The sequence below is a fragment of the Coptis chinensis genome, chromosome 8, assembly GCF_015680905.1.
Source record: "Coptis chinensis isolate HL-2020 chromosome 8, ASM1568090v1, whole genome shotgun sequence".
In the NCBI taxonomy this organism is placed as follows: Eukaryota; Viridiplantae; Streptophyta; class Magnoliopsida; order Ranunculales; family Ranunculaceae; genus Coptis; species Coptis chinensis.
The window spans coordinates 3,885,459-3,907,858 of NC_141463.1; the positions used below are offsets into that span (position 1 = coordinate 3,885,459).

At 35.7% G+C, this 22,400-nt stretch overlaps 1 protein-coding gene across 1 annotated transcript; it reads left to right on the forward strand.

Moving 5' to 3' along the window:
- The first annotated feature begins 1,324 nt into the window (after positions 1 to 1,324).
- LOC147479397 (uncharacterized) lies at positions 1,325 to 2,538 on the forward strand. The gene is made up of 2 exons (XM_086578409.1): positions 1,325 to 1,687; positions 2,416 to 2,538. The coding sequence occupies exons 1-2, from the start codon at positions 1,325 to 1,327 to the stop codon at positions 2,536 to 2,538; spliced, it is 486 nt and encodes a 161-aa protein (XP_086434535.1).
- Positions 2,539 to 22,400: the final 19,862 nt, after the last annotated feature.

Genomic DNA, 22,400 nt, shown 5'->3' on the forward strand with positions numbered 1-22,400 from the left:
TAATACCTTATGTGAACGACTTCAAGAAAGAGATTTGACTGCTAGTAGGTGGGTTTCTATGAAAGAACAAGTGGCAATGTTTCTTTACATTTTAGGCCACGATACACGTATGGGGCCTACTGCTTGGACTATGATAAGGTCACAAGAAACTATCTACTGATATTTTCATAGAGTTTTGCAATATGTATTGAGGCTTGGTATGGAATACATAAGACAGGCACGTCAAACGAACTCCCCAGCAACAGGAAGTAATATGAAGCCTTGGGCCATAAGATATTTTAAAGTAAACCGAGTAAAATACTTACTCTTAAACCTAGCTAGCATTTGTCTTAAAGGTATAAAGTTAGTCGTAATTATATATTTTTTTATTTCCTTGTTTTATAGGATTGTGTTAGTGCAATTGATGATACTTTCATATCGGCAATGGTACCTATAGCAAACCAATCACGGTATTGCAACCGGAAGGGGAATTTAGTGCATAACGTTCTAATGGCTTGTACATTTGATATGAAAATATCATATGTATTGGCCGGATGGGAGGGTTCTGCTCATGATAGTCGGATATTGAGAGTTACTCTAAACCATCCAAGGGAGAGCTTGTTTGTTCCACCTAGTAAATATTACTTAGCTGATGTCGGTTACCCACTTGCCCCAGGCTTCTTAATTCCGTACCGGGCAACAAGGTATTATTTATCTGAAATTGGAGAAATGGCAGCACGGAACGAGAAAGAGTTATTTAACTTTAGACATTCTTCACTGCGTAATGTAGTTAAGCGTACTTTTGGACTTCTGAAAAAACGGTTCGCTTATTTGAGGGTAACTTCTTTTTACAATGTGGATATACAAGTTGATTTAATCATAGCTTGTTGTATACTACATAATTTCATACGAGAGGTTGAGCTTGTTAATGTTGGTGGATGGCCGGATGAACCGGATGTGGAGGAACCTAGAGATATGGGTAGCCAAGCTCAGGATTGTAGTGCACTGAGGCCAACTAATGAGTGGAAGTTGTTCAGGACCAACCTTACTGAGAGCATATGGAATGAGCGTCATATGTTTCAAACACAAAGAGAGTGATCGACCACTTTTATGTTTTTTAGTTATTTATATGTTGTATTTGTTTTTGGGTGGTAAGAATATGTACTTGCATCTGACATTTATGCAAAGTGTGAATTGCAAATGCTATGGTTTGATTATATGTTGTTGATTAAAACGATGAAATCTAAATTTTATGGATCTTTTCAATTCCTTTGTACTATATTTTTTAATAATTTATACTGTGGAAATAGATATGTGTTATGATCATATAATCATTTTAATAGGGATGGCAACACAAGCAACACCTCAAACACCACAAGCACCAGTACGCGATCAGAAAGGGAGACTAGTTTGGACTCAATCTATGGATGATGTCATGTTAGAAGTTTTCTTAGAACATCTTGTGAAGGGTTTAAGGGGAACCAGTGGATGGAAGAAAGAAATCATATTCTTCGCTGTCACTGAGGCAATGAGAGATCAGTTGGGTTTTGCTATCGATATTGAACACATTGAAAACCGAATCAAGACAAAGAGGGTTGCGGTTAAATCATTCAAAGATTTGAGATCTTTTTCTCATAGTGGTTTTGGTTGGAATCCGGATACAATGATGATAGAAAGTGATGTTTCAATATGGGCAGATGCAATTAAGGTAAGAATATATGTTTGTGTGAACAAGTTTTGTTAGTTATTGTAGTATAGTGAGTACTTTAATTATTTGATTCTTTGATAACATAGTTATTAGTGCTCAAGCTAAGATTTTATGTTCCTTTAATTTTGTGAGAAATAATATAGTGTGTAAACAGTTTTTGTTGGTTTAATTTCTGGTGTTGGTTAAGAAGATTCTTGAAAAATCGTGCTTGAGAATTTGGTCTCGAGGCTTGAATAAGATTTTTAGATTTGCGAGTCTGCTTTCCAATACAATTGGATTTATCTTGTTTCGATATTTGCACAGTAAGTTGCAACTGTTTTAGTACATAATGGTCAGCCTGGATTTTTCTAATGAAGTTCTGTGTTTGGTGGCGTTCTTTGCATTTTCTGTTGGGAACCTCATTTCATGGCCTGAAAGTTAGTTGTAGACAATCTAGTGTAGTTTCATACCCAATTTACCTTGTACTAATCCGAGTTATACAAATAAAGTTATGACAGTTTTAGTGCAGATTTTTCTGACGAAGTTCTGTGTTTGGTGGCGTTCTGTGCATTTTATGTTGGGAACCTCCTTTCATGGCCTGAAAGTTAATTGTAGACAATTTAGTGTAGTTTCATACCCAATTTACCTTGTACTAATCCGAGTTATACAAATAAAATTATGACAGTTTTAGCGCAGATTGGTTCAATATTTTTTTATTGAAATCCAACAAATATTTTTTTATGTCGCAGGCAAACCCAAAAAGGAAGACCTATAAAGGTAAGCAAATACCTAGGTTGTTGGAGTGGGTTGAAGTGCTTGGAGACAATATTGCTTGTGGTAACATACAAAAAACTGGTCTTACGATTGGGTGAGGGGCCTTCTGAGTGGCAAGTGAGATGGACATGTCATCACAGGTTCAGTATTCAGATACTTTGCTTAGGGAAGGCATGCATATCCATGTGGATAGCTTCCCACCAACTAGTAACGAGGGTGGAGGCTCCCACACTGCTATTTCCCAACCATCAAGTCAGTCTGCCCGTCCAAACAAATTGCCTCAGAAGAAGCGCAAGAGCATGGAAGGTGGAGGCAATGATGTTATAGAAGGCATGAGGCTTGTTATGCAGAATGTGGCAAATTCTTTGCGTGTGAGGAGTGAAATTGAGCGTGAGAGGATTGCAGTTGAGGCTAGTAAGAACAATGATCTAGGCCTCACTTGGGACCAAATTTGTTTAGCCATTGATGAAATTGATGTGTTGGATGAGGAACAAAAGATTGCAGCTATGGAGTTGTTTTCACAAGATGGTGCTGAAAACCTAAAAATGTTTTTTCTCAAGATGAATACCAACAAGCGTGCTAGTTGGTTATTGAAGAAGTTTGGTGATAATTGAGTGGATGGCTTCTCAAGTCTTTTGTGGTTGTTTTAGATACACTTTGGATATGCTTTCATGTGTTCTTTTTCTTTTTATGATGGAGTGTTAAAGTCTTTTGTAGTATTTCGGATCTATTAACTATTTTGGATGTTTTCAAGATTATTGTAGTATTTTATTATTGTTTTAGTGAATGCAACAATAGTTTATGTGTTTGAGGGAGTTCTCTATTATTATTGTTAGACAATATTTTCCTTTCCTTTTATATATGAGTTTGCAGGTGTCATACAAGTGTTCATACTCCTAAAACAGGGTAGTTTTTGTCTTTTTTTTTTGTTCTATATGCTAAATTCATTTTAATTTACAAGTTTTATGTGTTTGAGGGAGTTCTCTATTATTATTGTTAGACAATATTATATATGAGTTTGCAGGTGTCATACAAGTGTTCATACTCCTAAAACAGGGTAGTTTTTGTCTTTTTTTTTTTTGTTCTATATGCTAAATTCATTTTAATTTACAAGTTTCATGTATATATCTGCAAAATAAAAAGGTCATGCCATTTGTTTGTTTTTTTTTTTTTTTTTTTCCCCCAAGAGCAATGAGTTTTGGAGAAAAATGATAAGTAATATGGATGAATTATTCATGTTTCCAACTTTCATTTTCTTTCCACAGCTTTTGCATAACAAACAGAATTATTCCTTTCCTCAGTTTTACTTTCATTTCCACAGTTTACCAAACATACACATATTTGAAACTCTTTCCATTCCATTCCTTTCCACAATTGACCACTTTTTTAATTTCCTTTCCTTTCCATTAGTAAAATTTTAACAAACACATAATCTCAACACGCCTCTTCAAGTGTGGCGTAATCTTGAGCCTAATTTGTAGACAATTTTTAAACGGGTGATGTAGACTACGTAATTGGGCCTTTTGAGCCAGAGAAATAGCCAACTCTGATATCATGTAGAAGATGAGATGATAATCTCAACAATCATTTATCATCACTCAATTATACAGGTTTTTTCGTAAACGAACATGTTCGTGGGTAGTTTATATAGTGTCTTGAACAACTTTTTAATTTACGCTTATTAACCTATTCACTCAATTATATAGTCCCGCTATATAAACTGTGTAAGACACTATATATATAATCTGCTCACTACTATATAACGTGTCCGTTATCCGTTTCAGAAAAAACATACTCAACTATAACATAATACTTAACAACTATCCAAATAGATACAAAGCTCAATTAGTTTTACAAAAAAAACTATTTAAGAAATTAAATTGGGAGTATGATTCACTTTTATGTAAAGTCGATCAGTACTATCAAAGACCATTAATACTCAGTAGTTGAGAATGCACCCAGTGACCCACGTCAGCCCCCCTTTTTTCTCTCACACTGACACATCAGATTTTACCTTAAAAAATCAATTCTACGCTCTTTTTTGGTGATTTCAATTGTTCGGGGATAACCTAAAATAGATAAAAACTTATTTCTTAAATCTTATCTCTTTTCTTAAAAAAAGGAATCCTGAAAAAGTGAGAGCTAAGTAGTAAAACTTATCTCTTCCTTCTCCATTCTTAAACAAAAAGAAACCTTAAACACGTTGCTGTGAGTCCGACCTTAAGAATGAAAGCAACCATGACAAAAACCATACAAGAGGAACAGGGTCTATTAGACTTCCAACATGATTCAGGACTAGGGAAGGTAAAATGTTTTCTGCATTCCTGTTCTTCATGAAGGGAAGCTTAATGGCAGTGTATTTCTCAGACTCTGCGTTGTACGAATAAAGTCTCTTCACGATGGTGCCATCTTTCTTCTTGATTGTTCTCATCCCATATAGATCCCCGTTCATCCAAAGCCCAGATAACTTGAAACCAGTACGGCTCAACTTAGGAGTTCTACGAAGATGATATTTCTTGACCCAAATGTTATTCTTTTCATCCATCAGTGTCCACACTTCCAGATAATCTGGTGGGATATCTCGCACCAAAGATACATTCTCTCCGAGTACAACGAGATACTTAACCCCCACAATTCTATCATAGGTGGTACCAGTAGGAAAAACCCTCCTTTTTTGGAATTCTTCAGTCTCAAGGTCGAAGGAAAGAACAAAATACGCTCCAGCTTTGAGTCCCGCTGACCAATATAAAACTCCATTACAGTAAACAGGCCCAAGGCGAGGAGGATATGGAACATGCTCCAACTCTCTCCAAGATTCACCACCCAAAGTGAAAATTGTTGCAGTCAAACTGTTGTTTAGTTTTCTGTATAAAAACCGTACGTATTTTGAAATATACTTTGTTCATTGTAATTCTTTGCCGCCAATATATATATCTTTATTGACTATGGCGATTGTGAGACAAAAAATGCATTGTCTAATGCCAGCAATAAATCAGAGATCCAAATTAATTTGTTAAGGGCCTAATTATGAACCCTTTTTCACTTTGATATCCAATCCCTGGTTGAATTTTTTTCTTGTGGAGATATGGATGGAACATGCAATACAGCTACAGCAGTAGCTAGCAAAGGTAAGTCATGGACTTCACACTTTAATCAAAACCTTTTTTGTTATCTCAGTTCTGTGATTATGTATAAAACCATTAGCCCTGTTTCATTCACTCCATATTAACGACTATAGTCATGAGAAAATTGAGGTTGTTAATTGAGGCGATTGCCAATGTGTTTGCAACAAAAAACTTGAAATGGTGGATTACCCTTCTGACATACACCACGTTTCTTGCAGTTGGCTTCATAGGAGGCCCTATAGTGCAAAAACTCTACTACAAGCACGGAGGACGTCTCATATTGTTCTCAAGTTGGCTACAATCTGCTGGATTTGCGACAGTTCGTCCTCTGGGTACCTATCAATATCTTCAGCCTTGGTAATTTCTTCATCGCTTTCTTACCCATCTCTCTATTATCTTCTTTTTTATTTTTTCGACAAACATCAATTAGAAAGTCGTATCTTATTACTGGCCACATATATGTACATCATTGCAAATTGTATATCAACATCACATATATGTACACATATAGACTACGAAGACTTCAATCTCTGTCAATCAATACAGTGCAAAGAACTCAAACAGCTTGAAAGGTACGTAAGGTTATGGACTTATGGTCTCGAGAAGAAAGTCTTTTTTTTGCTTGGGTAACCATGTTTAACACCTGCTTTCAACTGAGCAGGTGGGTTATATTCTTTCGAAGTAATATTTTCTCAAAAAGTAACTAATTAAAATAAAGTTATTGTAGCAGCTTACACCACTTTTCTGCATTTGGTTTAGATGGAAATCACGATGGGTCTTCAAAGTATTGTTATTTATTGAAAAATAATCTTGAATCATGTACCTCATTCTTGATGGGTTTTGTCCCATTTGGCTTATGATGGTCTTTTTCAAATCTGGGTATAGATCTTTTGTAAGGTTAGTTTGATCAGCTTTTTACCACCTATATTTATTGTAGTTAATTAGAAATGGCTATAACGAGTAGAATAGCGCAGTTTAGTCGTCAAGTGAAACGTCCGTATGGGCTGTGTCAAAATGTTAGCAGTTACTATTTTGGGTCTTTGTTTCATTTTCATGTTGTCGACATTTTTTCCATCTTGGTTGTCTTTGAATTCTCAAAGAAGTAGCTTTAGTGACATTACGGAGCCTGTTGCGGCAAATGAGAAAAGAGAGAAGGGCAAGACAGTTGTGAAACAATTGCCTAAAGAAAAGAAGGTAGAATCTCATTTGAGAGAGAAGGATAAGACAAAGGGCGAAGGGGCTGTACATGTTAACAACCACAAGAATGACAAGAAAAAAAGTGAGGAATCCAAAAGGAGAGGGAGTTAATTTAAAACAACCCCAGCTATGAGCTTCCAATGCTACTCAACTGGGGCAGGAAGAAGAAGTAGACGAGGATTTGGAAAGGGAAAACGAAGGAGAAGATGAGTTAAAAGAAGATACAGAAGTAGTGGATGATCATGATGGGGTTACTAATGGAGATATATAAGAAGATTTGGATGTATATCCCATAAATGAAGAGAGTGCTGCAGAGTACACGGAAGATGAGAATGCTGGGTTGAAAACCACGGTGGGGAAGAAAAAGTTGGGACCTGTGTTTGATACACAAGCTCATTATAGTTGGAAAATGTGTAGAGTAAGAAGCAAGCACAATTATATTCCATGTATCGACATTGAAAGTGCCACTAGGAAACTACAAAGCTATAGGCATCATGAAAGAAGTTGTCCAAAAACAGCTTTGCAAATAGATGTATATATAGTAGATGAAGTTAATGGAAGATGTTTTTTTGCTTTATCAAGTCAGCCAAAGAGTAAGCTTTATTTCTTTGGCAGGTTTGCGTTCTTGGATCATTCTTCACTTTTTGAACTGACTTGACTGCTGGGTGATGTTCAATCTCAGAAAAGTTGGTGCTGAATTTTGCTTTGCGTCTTTGTATTGTCCTATATAGAAGTTATGTGAGGGCATACTCTGTTTAGCTTGGAGCAGCCAACTCAACCAATTAAGAGATAGAGAATGAAGATTTCATTCTGCAAAACTCCCCACCAAAGAAGAACTCAGGGTTTTTGTCTATAGGAAATATGAAATTGTATACAAAAGATATTTCTGATGACGAAGATGGTGATGAAATGAACTTTGATGGGAATTCAGTTCATAGGAGTGGAACCATACAAACAACATATTATTTTGAGATGGTGCCCTTAAAGTAGGCACTTACTGCCTGCTGTTCCAGAAAGCATCCACAAATTTTTTGTTGTACTTAATTGCAATTGGGCATACTGCAGCCTAGCTCAAATGCTCCCTGGAGAGAGAAAAGGTAAAACAACAGTTTAAGGATAATGGGAGACATTTGAGATAAACACATAACGAGAAGACACCATTATAAACTCAAGAATTGTTCATGAACTAACAATTCTGCTACTGAAGACTTTGGACGGACTTGAGTCGTTAAATGAAACTAAATAAGACTCAAGATAAATCTAAATAAACATGCTTCAACTGTTTCAACATGCTAGATGGTGTGCACTTCTATAGCAAAATAAATAAATAAATGTTCTCCAGTGGTACATCATCGACACAACTCAATAGAAAAGTCAGCAAGTGAAACTTCAAACCGCATTAGATGTGGAGTCCAATCTTTTAATAATTAGATGTCACATGCCCACATCAGAGGTATATTGTGAAATGGTGAGTTAGATCATGTCAAATTCATTATACGTAACTACGTCCCACTTCAATCTCATGTATTCTTGAATCCGACCAGTTAACTTTATATTTGTTTTTGTAGGCATACTAGGCCGGATTTATGGATATGTACGCTAATGAATTGACGCATGCATAATTGAAAGAAGTTTTTAACGATGTTCAACATGGAGATTGTGATAAGTGAACCCGGCCTTACTAGCATGAACATGTTCAGTTAAGGTGTAGGATGTAAGTTTTTCACTAGGACAGAAAACTAGCTGTCCCTTCTCTCCATTACTATGAGATCAGTAGGAGATAGCAGTGGAGGAAATGGCCATGGAGAAGTCATATTTTCCTGAAGTTCTCCATGTAAGTTTCATGTCTTCTATACTGTAACATTCGTTCACGGTTCATCACCGATATTTTAGTTTATTCACTATTATGTTACTTTTCAATTTGAATAAAGATATGTTATTACGATCAAATTTTGATCAAATTTTGTCTTTATTTGGTATCAGTTCAATTAGTATCAATATATTTTTGTGTTTGTTATTATGTTATGTTATTAAAGAAAATTTTGGCGAGAGATGTAGTTATTATATCGTATCATGATCAAAGTGCCCCGGTGTCTCCGGTACATCGATGTAGTTACAAATCTTATACAATTAAATATTTGAGTGTTTATAAATCTTCTCTTCATCAGTTCATACCAAACAAAATCTCTCAACAAAAGCTGTAAGCAAACTGTTTTTTCTGTCGCTCAAGATCCTCTTCAGTGTCACATATCTTACGGTAAACAAACTGCCGAAGTAGTAGACTCCCCAACGCCCTTAACACCTCCAAGAGTTGTAACACCCCAAGCACAGCTGGCAATAGAAATAATTCCCCCAAACACCTGCGACTTGATCATTGCACTGATTATATTTTATGGCTTCCAGTATAATATTTACACTAACACCATAAACCCCATCAGTAAGAAGGGCACTGGAAGCCAACCTAAACGTAAAACAAATCAGCGTCAAAATCGGCAAAGCAACACAACAAGCAATCACTCTCGGCGTCACAAGGTAATTCACTGGGTCAGTACCAAGAACTCTCAATGTATCAGTCTGCTCCGAAACCTGCATTGTTCTAACTCATTTGCAAATGCACTCCCTATCGCCCAAAAGTTGCGTCTGATCAAGTAAGTCTTTGTCCAAGAAGACAATTTCTAAATCATTATCAGCTGCAAATACACCATTCCACAGCCATGGTGGATGATTCCTGTTCATCATAGATAAGCAACAGCTATAAGAGGAGTTAAAGCTTTAGCCAAAGAGAGGAAGAGTTGTTCAGGTTTACCTTATGGATGACGAAAAAAGATATACCTCTAGAATTGCTCGGTTCAATAGACGATGTATTCTTGCACTGAAAAACAATAATAGTACTAAGTTTTAATTTTTATTATACACACTTGATAAATATTCTAACAAAATAAAATATTAAAGGGTCTAACCTTATGAGAATATATTGAAGGGTCTAATCTTAAGCATCATAGAAGAATTATGATGTCTGCAAGTACACACAGCAGCCATAGAGAATAAGTGCTAAAAGAGCATAGAAGAAGACATCCACAGCTAATGGAATATCAAAGTCGCACTGGTATGTAACTTTCCAAATCAAAATATACTGTTTTATATTCTCATTTGATTTTAAGATATTCTGTAGATGTAGGAAACTGATACTTATACTTTGAAATTAAGATCATGTAAAAATTATGTACTTGACATAATATGCTCCCTATCTCTCAACCATTAGCCTATCAAAGTCGCACTGGTATGTAACTTTCCAAACCAAAATATACTGTTTTATATTCTCATTTGATTTTAAGATATTCTGTAGATGTAGGAAACTGATACTTATACTTTGAAAGATCATGTAAAAATTATGTACTTGACATAATATGCTCCCTATCTCTCAACCATTAGCCTCAGTTCACCAGTTGGTAATTCTGGACTCTAGACAACAAATAGGCATATGAACAAGTTTCTTAATACGTGAAATTGGATACCATTTTCGCTACAAATTTGAAGTCTTTGAACGCCAAAGGAAATGAGACCCAAAGATTAAAAAAAAAAAAAAGTAGCTAGAGTGGCTGAACCAATATTAAGTATTAACCCAATCATCTGAAGAGAGTAGCAAATATAATATCGTACCTAAAATCAAGGCCAGGGTGAGTTTAAGAGATGTCTCAGAACATCCAAGCAACAAACTAGAATCTTCTATGCAAACCAATATCTTCACCAACAATAAAGTGAGCTGCAGTTGCAGTAAGGCTGCAAAAGATAAATAATTACAGTTTCGAGTTTAGACTACAGAAAGCCTATACCTTATCAGAATTGGTGGTGCATGCCTAGGGTATGGTAATATCATAAACATGTATCAAATGACTAATGTTCTTATCGATGTCATCATTTCCCTGGATCATTAGGACAATGAGCTGTTTATGTGCCAAAAATCATAAATGGCAAAAGATACGAGTATCATGGCGTGGAGGTATTCCTACAACCATTAATACTTGAATAAACAATTTTTGTTGTTACTTTTTCTACATTAGCAAACAAATAAATATATTAGTCAAACTATCTTCATGACAGATCATGCCAAATCATCTTGGAGTATTTATAGAGATGTATTTAGGACAATAATACTTTAAAAAAATTAGAAAAACATAAACCCATCAAACAAAGTATATATATATATATTATAAGCAGTGAATCATTAGCTATCAATATACATATATTATTTATTCAAGTGGACTTTAGGTTTTTGAGTCATTAGCTATTTATGTAGCAAGTCCGGCCATAGGCCGGGCCAAATGGCTAGTATGTGATCAAAGAAGGAGTGCGAATTTGTTGCACACGGTCAATCAGGGTGTTTGTTAACACTCCAGTTTATTGCTCCACGTGTCCAAGTCAAAAGCAGAGAAAATTAACCCACGTGTCCTATTAAAAAAGTGAAAGTTAGGCAATAGAAAATTCAAGCAATAATTACCCTTCTGACTTTCTCTCTTTTCTTCATTTTTTTTCCTTCTCTCAGAAATTTTTTTCTTTCTGCTCTGCCTCTCGTGCGGTCATGCTCGACCGTCACCACCATGCAACAAGCCACACTGGAACACAATAATTAATCTTTCTACAAAATTTAATTATTTTATTTTTTTGATTTTAAGTAACAATCCAAGTTCTCATCAGGAGGTTTTGAAGTACTTTCATGTTATTTCGATCTTGAACACCATTTTCCAAATAAAAATTCATTAAAGATTGATGAAATTCCGGTGAACTAGATCAGAATATGTTTAACACCTAAAATTCAATGGATGAACAAACTGCAACACTAATGGAAGAGGATGTGTTCCAAAGACCAAGTATTTCTTGATGGATCTCATACTGATGGCTTTGGAAATTCTTTGTTGATGTTGTTGTGGATAGTGATACTGAGTTATTGAGTTGGTGGTTTCATGAGAGAATAAGGGCAGAAGTGTTTACAGAATTACAGAGAATAAGAAAGAGAAGAACGAGAGAGAGGAAAGAGTGACTTATTTCTTCAATTTTATTTTGTTAACTTTCTCTGCTTTTGACTTGGACACGTGGAGCAATAAGCTGGAGTGTTAACAAACACCCTGATTGGGACCTTGTGCAACAAATTCGCACTCATCAAAGAACCTAGTATGTGGACATGGATAAGTTGATGTGAGAACGAGAGATTTCATAGGTAGAGTAGAGGAAGGGGTTAAAGATAAACGCGTGTTAGAAAAATCCAAATTGGTAGAGCCGACAGACAGATGGAGACTTGACTGTTGATTTTTGTCCAAAACTCCAAATATCGTAATTTATGTCTGGGTTGTTTGCCACATCAGCAAAGTAGAATTGAAAGATATAAAAGCCTTCCAATAGTTGTGTTGATTTGCCACTTAGGCAAGTCATCTTATTATAACCCAATGACAAAAACCACACCCCAACTGTTTTTAAACTTTAATTTAGTCGTAGTTTTTCACCAGGGCGGACAAGCCTTCCGCATGGTGTCTTTATTGAATTACCTTCCACAAACAAAATATATTTGAAACATAATTAACAACACATTATAATTTTTATAATTAATTAACAGCACAAGATAAATATATCAGGAAGTGACTCTCAAGGACAAAACTGTCGAAAAAGTAACTCTGAATGATACATCTTTTTTTCGTAACTCACAAGAACCGGATAGATGAAAAGTCAAGTATACTCTTGACGCGAAATAAAAAATGGATCGGGTAGATGAAATATCAAGTATACCCCTGACGCGAAATAATTAACGGCCCGACCCAGACAAAACGACCCAGTGTATTTAGTATGAACATTGAATGTTCATAGTCCTTGGGTATGAATATTGATTGAGTATAAACATTCAATGTTCATAGTCCTTTGGGTATGGACATTGAATGTTCATAATCCTTGGGTATGAACATTGACTGGGTATGAACATTCAATGTTCATAGTCCTTTGGGTATGAACATTCGATGTTCATAGTCCTATGAACATTGATTGGGTATGAACATTGAATGTTCATAGTAATATATTGTATAAGGTATATTCACCTATTTGGATATAAACAATCATTGTTCATACACCAACAGAAGGTATGAACACTCATTGTTCATAGTAAAATGACAAAAAGGGTAAAATCGGAAAATATTTATTTTAAATCCGGGTCATTTGTCATTGAGAGTTATTTTCACGGAAGAGTATAACTGACATTTAAAAAAAGTAAAAGGGTCAGGCTAACTTATTTTGTCCTTGAGGGTTCCTAATTTTGAAATATTGAGTTCATGAGTTACTTTTTCCCAAAATTTGTCTTTGTGAGTTACTCACAAAAAACAGTGTCCTCTAGAATTACTTTTTCTCCAAATTGGTCCTTTGGACTATTTTCTTGTAAATATATTTGATACAACTTAAAACACCATCCAACAATTTTTGTAACTAAACTAAACACAAACAATACAACATTACAATTTTAATTAGTTATCTGGATCGATCTATTGAACCAGTTTGTGTGCCGAACACATCAAAGTCATACTAATCCACTTCTAGATGTAGAAAAGTTGGTGTTGTTCATTTGCTGAACTAGACGCTCTTGTGCCCACTTGTCCATAATGTATTTATGTTGGTGAATCAACCATGAACGCATTTCGTTACGTATACTCATTTATTTTTTTTATTTTTTTTCCGGCTAATATATCATGTGTACTCATTTACACGGACACGGAGACTGATGCGTTTATTTTTTTTTATTTTTTTTCCCGCTAGCATAATCTATGTTACACGGACACGAAGACTGATGCGGACACACAGATGCGGCAACTTGGTTATATCTGAAAAAAGTAGGACGCGGACGCGGCAAAAGACATAAAAATTAATTAATATTTATAATTTTATTTTATATAAATTGGACATTAAAAACTAAATTAAATGTATCAATATTCATAAATTCAAAACTATTCAAGATAAATAGCCACAAGATTAAGTTTAATATTTCCTAATCAAACTTTAAAAACATGTCATAAGTCTTAACAAAATAAAAAAATAGAAAAATTAAGTTTTTTACATTACTTTAATTAATTTTTTATTTTTTTAAGTCAAAATCCGTATCCTGACTGCGTCTTGACCCGTGTCTGGCTTAGTTGACTTCATCTTAACTGTGTTAACCGTGTCCGACGCGGACACAACCATTTAATAGTTGTGTCTCTATTCTGCATTGATCATATACTAAATCGTTTGGTTCTTCAAACTCGAAACTTGAAAATTTGATGGCACAACAGATGAGGTAGGACTTTACTACAATGGATTACTGTCCTCAGAAATATCTTCACTTAATTGTCTAATTGGCTACTTCTGCTTCTTAGAAGTTAAGGATTCTTGCATAGCCAAATAGTCTTGCTTCCATTTTGGACTAGGTGTAAAACCCCAAATTTTAGCTTTTGGGTCTTGTCTTACATTGGGCTGGCTTGGGTATGACCCATGTACCCAAAATCTATTTGGAGGGGGATAATAGCCAAAGAAACAAAACAGCACAGGATTCTTGCATAGCCAAATAGTCTCCATCTCTTATCTCTTCCTCACCTTTATCTCTATTCTTCTAAGATTCTCAAAAGAGTAAATCTAGGGTTTTGTTGTGGAGGAAGAAAAGCTCGCACTATTCCTCAATTGAAGGCCTTCTAATCACGTTCTTCACAATTGTTATTAAATATGAAGTAGGGCATTTCGGTGGGGTGCTGAATTGAAGCTAATTTGAAGGGATTTCGTGGATTAGGAGCAATTAAAAGCTAAAGGGGTTGAGGCAAGTGATCTCTGCCCTCAAATCTCTTAAGATTAATTAGAAGTTGAAATTTTTATGAGTAGAAATATATGTAATGACTATTGTTTGTCGCATGCTTGTTAGATAAACATTTTTCGCTATTCTAGCTATTCATAGTTATCATTATCGATATGGTGTATGACATGTGTGAAATACATGTAGCTAACCACTAAAATCAATTTGATTGGTACGACCAATTGTTTGAGTCGAGTGGTGGCTGTATAGGTGATAGGTTGTTTATTTAGTTGTATTAATCATCCCATAGTTTGGTTTTTCATGTTCTAATGGTATGTACAGGAGATTATAACTTGTTGTTTATGGCTTTTATAGTTAAAGTTTTAGTTTGTATATGTCTATTGTTAAATTTTATTCTTGGCGTTGAATACGCATGAGTCCTAGTATTCTTTGAGTTTGGTAGCCTTGTATATTAGTATAAGATGGAAGAACTACGTATGGCTTGATCCCTGAAAGGGTACGTAGGCAGCCACCCGGCACAACCACTTCCCTAGGTAGATACCCACCCCCATAGAGTTCTTGTTTATGATGTTTGATTGTTGTTTTATTTCGGAGCGTGCTTAGTGTCATCCGTGCGATCTGTTTAATATTGAATTCTTACATATTTTGCTTGGAAGAATTGAAATTAAGTGATTTAGGTTTAATGTTTTACGTATGTCATTTGGTTACAAATAGGCAGATGCAGGAATTGCACTAAGAGTAAGATTTACTATAACTTAAATGGTTATTGCTATGGGTGTCATTATTTCTAGTCGTGTTTGTATCCACCTGATTGTCATATTAGAGATATCTTTATTTGTTTAGATTGTTTAATTAGTCGATATTAGTTTAGTACTCAAGTGATCTGGCATTTGTCAGTCCTTCGTTTATGAGTGTATTTAGAATATGTAGGGTTAGATGGTTTTGTTGAGGTTGTTTTTGTAATGTGGAGATGTATGTATATTAGTTGCATTGTATAAGTTGTGTATTAGGGTTTCTGGAATGTTGTTTGTATATTTGTAGTTTTCTTTTTATTCGAGGATTGGTTACTTGTCTTAACAGACATTGGTCGAGACGGTTAAGTAGTTGGTCCTACGAATCAGTATATCTTTTAGTAGTTGGGTTTACGACTGAGGTATGAGATTTTATATTTGGTTTGGATGTATTCTTATTAAATTTTCAGGTTATGACGACAAGTTTTTATATTTATGAAATGTTGAAAATATAGAGGAGATTCTGCCGATTTTTTTTTCCAGAAAAGTCACGTATCGTAGGTATATAATTGTTTGAGTTTTGGGGCATTACACCAGGCCTACAAATTTTATAGATTCTATCATACTTCGATGGCCTTTTTGACATCGATTTTAAACAAATAATTAAGCTTTTTTAAAACATTCTAACATTTTTTCTTTATCGATTTTAAACTTTTTAATGTCTGCGCAGACTTCAACTTATCATCAGCCATGAATAATCTTACAAATTTACACAACATAACTTAGTCTAAACTCTAAGGCTATGCTTGTTTACTAGTAAATGGGGGTGGCAAACCATATTTTCCCACTAGATGCACCATTTGCCAGTGTTTGGCTGCATTTAAGGGTAGTGGCAAACACTATTTATATTTTGCCGGCAAATGAAATTTTCCCACTAGAAGTGGGAAAATAGAATCCACCCTCCCCCCTAAACTCTTTTGCCAATTGAAATTTTCTTACTAAGGCAGGAATAATTTGCTATCATCATCTCTCGCTCTCAACTCTCTCAAGCTCGCTCTCAATCAAGAGTTAATCGCTCTCCTCTCATCTTTCTCTCGCCCTCCTCTCATCTCTCTCTCTTCATCTACTCTCCTCCCTCATTAGAGCTTATGATTCTGGTAAAGATGTCTCTAAGATGTTGGAGGTTAATAGAGTTCACTTGCAATCTGGCTTGGAGGAAATAAAAGGTTTAATTTTTGTTCACTTTTTTTTCTTTTTGGTTTTTCTTTTGTTGTTTCCACTTTGTAGAGCTTAGCTTTATTTTGGAATCACATATGGACCCTAGTGTGCTTTTGATATTGATTCCTTCTTGGCGTTTTAAGGAATCTGAAAAGATTTTGATGTTTAATGGTTTTGAATTCCTTTTGGAGATGCAAGAATGTATGCCTATTCATGTCTTTTTGCCCCAAATCTCATTTTGTGGTATTTTTTTGTGATTTTTATTTCTTACTTTTGAAGTTAAATGGAATGTTTGAAGTTTATACTATGTATGATGCTATGATTGCCCTCCCCTCAATCTGTGGTAGCATAGGAAAGTCAGCTTAATCTTGTTCAGCTACAAACTCCAAGTTATCTACTCCAGAAATATATTTCAAACTCTACTTAAATTGTGAATACGCCTCTCTCCCCATTAATCCTACTGTGATTTTTTACGTTCCATTTAATAAATTTTTGTTATGAATAATCATAACTCAGAATGTTGTAGTTTGTGTGCTAATTCTACCCCTGTTTCCAGAAAATTGAACCAAATTAATATAATCTATCACATGGCATCGGTCCACTTCATCTCGGTCTTCTTCATGTAAGAGTTGCCTCACATCCAGCTCGAAAAGTTCTTCTACATGTACAGAATTCAAGAATGATATGTTTGATGATTATGGAGGAATGGATTCATGAAGCCATTCTCTGACTCTTGGAAGATTATATGCAATGCTTGGGAAAAGAAGCTTTATGAAGAGGTTAAGGTATGTTAAGATGGTAGTATGTGTGAAGTGTGTAATGGTATGTATACTGGTTATTGTTGGTGCTGCTGCTGCTGGTGGATGTTGCTACCTCTGCCTACTGCTGGTGGTTGCTGCTTGTGAGTACCTAATATTCATGTCCAATGAATATCAGACACGTGTCCATCACCAAACACAATTAGCTTATACTAAACGAACTAGAGTCACCATCTCCAAAGACGCTAGAACGAAATGCACCGGTGCCATAGCCGATAAGATCGCTACGTTACACTTTCGGTTCGTGGTCAACAGTGCAACCTTAAGAGACAAGTCACCTTCGGTTACACATGAGCATTAAATATCATCAATGAATAGAGCACCAAAAGTGGATCTCATTCAATTGATATTAATGGAGAACTAAAGAAAGCTATAAAGCACAAGAAAGTGACCAAAAACTGGAGAGGAGAATTCTATGTTTCTTATCCACTCTCCATCCTCTCCGTTCGCCATCGATCATTCGATCATAGAATCCAAACAATGAACTGTGTTCAACTTGATTCCAATTCATCAGAGAACTGGATACGTAGGTAGTTCGATCCTTTGAACTCAGCCACAACATCATTCTCCCCAAATTTTCTACACGTGTAAGGTTCGCCCAATTACAACCTTTACATTGGCGCCATCTGTGGGTCGAATGTCTTCAAAATTCAACTTCTCTTTCGTTAATTCAAAGTTCTTTCAGGACCACGAAGCGTGGCAATTATCAAAATTTTCCAACGTTCTAAAAAGTTGTGCGAAAACAGTAGGTTTCATAGTACATTCATTCACCAACCAGATAAGTTTGCTTTCTCAGTTTTGTTAATCTTGAAAAGTTGCAAGGCTCACGGGTACTTTTTATATTATTCCTAATATTCAAAACTAGTGAACTGAACTGTCGTATGTTCATAGAATTTTGGTCCTTAGTTTCTACTGATAAGCCATGATTTGACATTCACATGTTCATATTTTGAAACACTAACTTCTAGCATTCGTATGCCTAATTGGATAACCATGAACAAAATTTTGTTGGCTAGACTATGAACATAGCAAACCTCTAATCGTACAAGTTATTTTTCCACAAGATTATTGTATTTAATCTATAAAGATCAGCATGCTAAGATCATTGCACATAGTCCACATAACTCTCCCGACTACAAATTATGCTCGACCTCATTAAGTGGTTCATGATACTAACGATCTCCCTGGTATGGCTAGAGCTAATAAAGCCTTGCAGAACTGAATGGGATGCTAATTCTAAGTTCAGTTACATCATGTGCCACCCAAGTAGCAATTTTCTCTTTCACAAAATTTCTTGATTTATGCATCAAAAGTTTGAGGTGGATATCCAAGTGATTCACCTCCTATAATCAACTCGAAAGTTCGACCAGATCAAATGTACATGGCGGTATATACGTTCTACATGCAACTACATATGCATCACCTACTTGTTGCTTTTGTTGCAAATTGCAATAATTCCTTATACCATAGCTTTATGTCAGTACAATATCTCAAGATCTAGTTTTGCAGATCATAAAAAAGCATTCCAAACATCATTCGATCGACCTCGACAAGTGTTTATCAACCCTTGATCATTTTCATCTGGTCATGTTCGATTTGATTTCTTCTCAGCAGCCCCTACACTCTGCAGATCAATAAAAAGAAAATCATATCACAAGAAGAATTTAAATGGGGTTTCAGATCACTATTTTTACAAAAATCCTATGCTATTACTATGACTTTACGACTTGCCAATCCTCTATTTGCATAGCATATTATTAATTGTCTCATTGACTTACCATTTCAATTACAGAACTAAGTGTACTCAACTCCTTTAATATGCCAATTCATTTGATTGGCTTAACAGAATTCTATTAGGTGGGATGACTTAAGAATGGCGACCTGACACCCCCTATTGCAACTCAAAGCTACCTCCTGGACAGTTCGCATGTACTACGAATTGGTCTTACCATAATATTACAGCTATAACACCCCGTCTTTTAATTGCTTTTCCTATAATAATATTAATATTAATAATAATAATAATGTAAATAAATAAAACAGAGATAAGATATCCAGTAGTTTTGGATAAAAGCCCGTAAGTAAGTAGATAAGTCTAAAACCCTTGTTTTTGGAGAGGTTTTAAAAACTAGAAAAAAAATAGAGTTTTCTCACGAGAGTTTCTGGGGGAAAAACACAGCGAGGGTTTTTTTTTTAAAAAAAAAGGGAGAGTTTTACTTAAAAGTTTTGAACGAGGAAGATTATCTTTTCGCGTGACAGTAGACGTCGGGCTTTCGGGGTTTCGCTTTCGGGAAGCTGTTCGGTTTTAAAACGGTGAGTAGTCATAATATGTTATATTTCTTTTATTACTTTCTATTAATCATATCAGTAATGCCGTTTTCTCTAATTGCGATATTGTTAACTCTGTCGACTCTGTTAGATACCTTTTGTGAAACAATACAGTAGATAAACTAGGACGAATTTTAGCTTTGAGCTGTTGAAGTCTGGACACCGGTGGTCAATGGCGTCGCCATCAGCAGCACCAAAACGTTCTTTGTTTTTTTGTTTGAAGTATGGTTTTTATTTGATTTGTGGTAATGTTGAATTGTTAACTTTGAATGTTTATTGATGATGTTTGGTTGTGGTAGTGAAGAGTTGGGTATTGAACTGGTGTTTGGGTTGATTGGGTAAGGGGAAGCCTTGAAACAGCCATTAATGGCGTTCGACCAAGACCCCAAACCGTTCCGATTTTTAATGTGTTGTTTGAATGTTTTGTTGGTTGGATTTTGTTGGGACATTGTTGTTGGGTTGAGGTTAATGTGTTGGTGGTGGATTGGGTGCTGGAGAGGAGCTGTCGAAGCTCCAAAGGTTGTTAATGGCGTGGGATGCGATTTCTGCAGTATGATGAAATCATGAATTGTTAGGATAGGTGTGTAGGGGTTTTTGTGGGGATGAAAACCGCTGGGTTTGTTTTAGTCATCGATGGCCGGTGGTGGCTGCATCGGTGGTGGAGGTGTTGGTGGAAATTTGAGAGGAAGGAGATGAACAGTAACAAAATCGATTTGGGCTTGGGCCAAATCGTGGTGGGCTCATATCTTTTAACTTTTGGATTTTTATTTTTGGCTTAAGTTAGACTATGGGCTTTAGGCTTTAGGCTTTTGGGGTTAGAAGAGTTTGACCATGGTTGACTTTGACAGTTGACCAGAGTTGACTTTGACTGTTGACCATAGTTGACTTTGACTTTGACCAGGGTTGACTTTGACCAGTTGACCCGAAAATTTGACTTTTTCCTAAAATTATGATTCGGTCTATTAAGATAAGTCTAGAACTATTAGCATGTTTGACTTAGGCTAGGACCTTTCTAAATATACTTGTGTACGTGTATTTACTGCTTTGTGATTTTTCAGTCTTTTACGATACACAACGTTATGACACTTATACATCCATAAAATTAATAACGCGTAAACCAAAAATACTTGAATCAAGATATTCCTTCGTTCTCTGAAATAATATATACAATAAATTTCAATAATGCGTAAACAAAACTTACCGCACCCTTTTAGAACTCTCCACGCCTCAAGTTTTGGAATTTAGTTTTATGACTTATGATGTCATATGTTAGGTGGGCATTTATTGAATGTGCCATAAATGGCCCGTTAGCGTTATATAAGGGTATTCATTGAATGTGCCATGAATGACCCGGGTATTCATTGAATGTGCCATGAATGACCAGATTGTTTGGACTGCCCTAAAGAGGAACTAAAGTCTTCGCCTTGCGGGTTAGTTGTATTCCTTGAGTGTACGGGAATGTAGAATTGGGTATTCCTTGAATGTGGCAGGAATGACCCAGGGCATTCATTGAATGTGCCATGAATGGCCCGTTAGTGATATGATAGGTATTCCTTGAGTGTGGCGGGAATGACCTAAGGTATTCATTGAATGTGCCATGAATGACCTCGAAGTTTTTGTGCCCAAAGAGGTCGTGGAAATATGTGTATGAAAGCCCAGAGATGGCTATGATATTGTGGTATTCGGTGGGAGAGAGGCACACAGGAATGTGTGATTTGGCAAATGTGTGGAGTGCAAATCGTGGAGTAGGTATTAAAGGGTGGGTGTATAAGAAAAGTAATTGATTAATTGATAAGAGAAATTGATTTGATTATGCGAGCGTGGTTGGGTTTACTTTTGAATACATATAGGATATCTATATATGTTATATACAAGTTCTAACTTTCTTTTGTAGGAGGGTAGGACTTAATAATATTTTGTGTAGGGACGCGGTCCTACCCTTATACAACAATGGATATTGGTAAGTATTAATTCAAGTACTTAGATATTAAAACCAGTTATTAAAATGAGTTAATATAATGGAAGTTTTGCTTGGGAAGAAACTATGCCGGTTGAGAAGACGGAACTACCTTTCTTCCCAGCTGAGAATGATTAGGTTATGATAGAGTTAAAGTGTTAGTTGGATAAGAAAATATTTGAATGTTTATATGTGGTTAGTCTACTCATACCAACAAATTCCATTTTGCTGACTCATGTTTGCTTTGTTTTGGAAACGTGGGTATGTTCTTAGGAACATAGGTGGAAGGCAGTGGAACCGCGGCGTGTGATTGGGATTCGTGCCTGGAGCTGTCCGTTAGTTTTCTTTTAGGTCTGATTCTTTTTGTAGGAGGGTAGGACTTAATAATATTTTGTGCAGGGACGCGGTCCTACCCTTATACAGCAATGGATATTGGTAAGTATTAATTCAAGTACTTAGATATTAAAACGAGTTATTAAAATGAGTTAATATAATGGAAGTTTTGCTTGGGAAGAAACTATGCCGGTTGAGAAGACGGAACTACCTTTCTTCCCAGCTGAGAATGATTAGGTTATGATAGAGTTAAAGTGTTAGTTGGATAAGAAAATATTTGAATGTTTATATGTGGTTAGTCTACTCATACCAACAAATTCCATTTTGCTGACCCATATTTGCTTTGTTTTGGCAACGTGGGTGTGTTCTTGGGAACATAGGTGGAAGGCAGTGGAACCGCGGCGTGTGATTGGGATTCGTGCCTGGAGCTGTCCATTAGT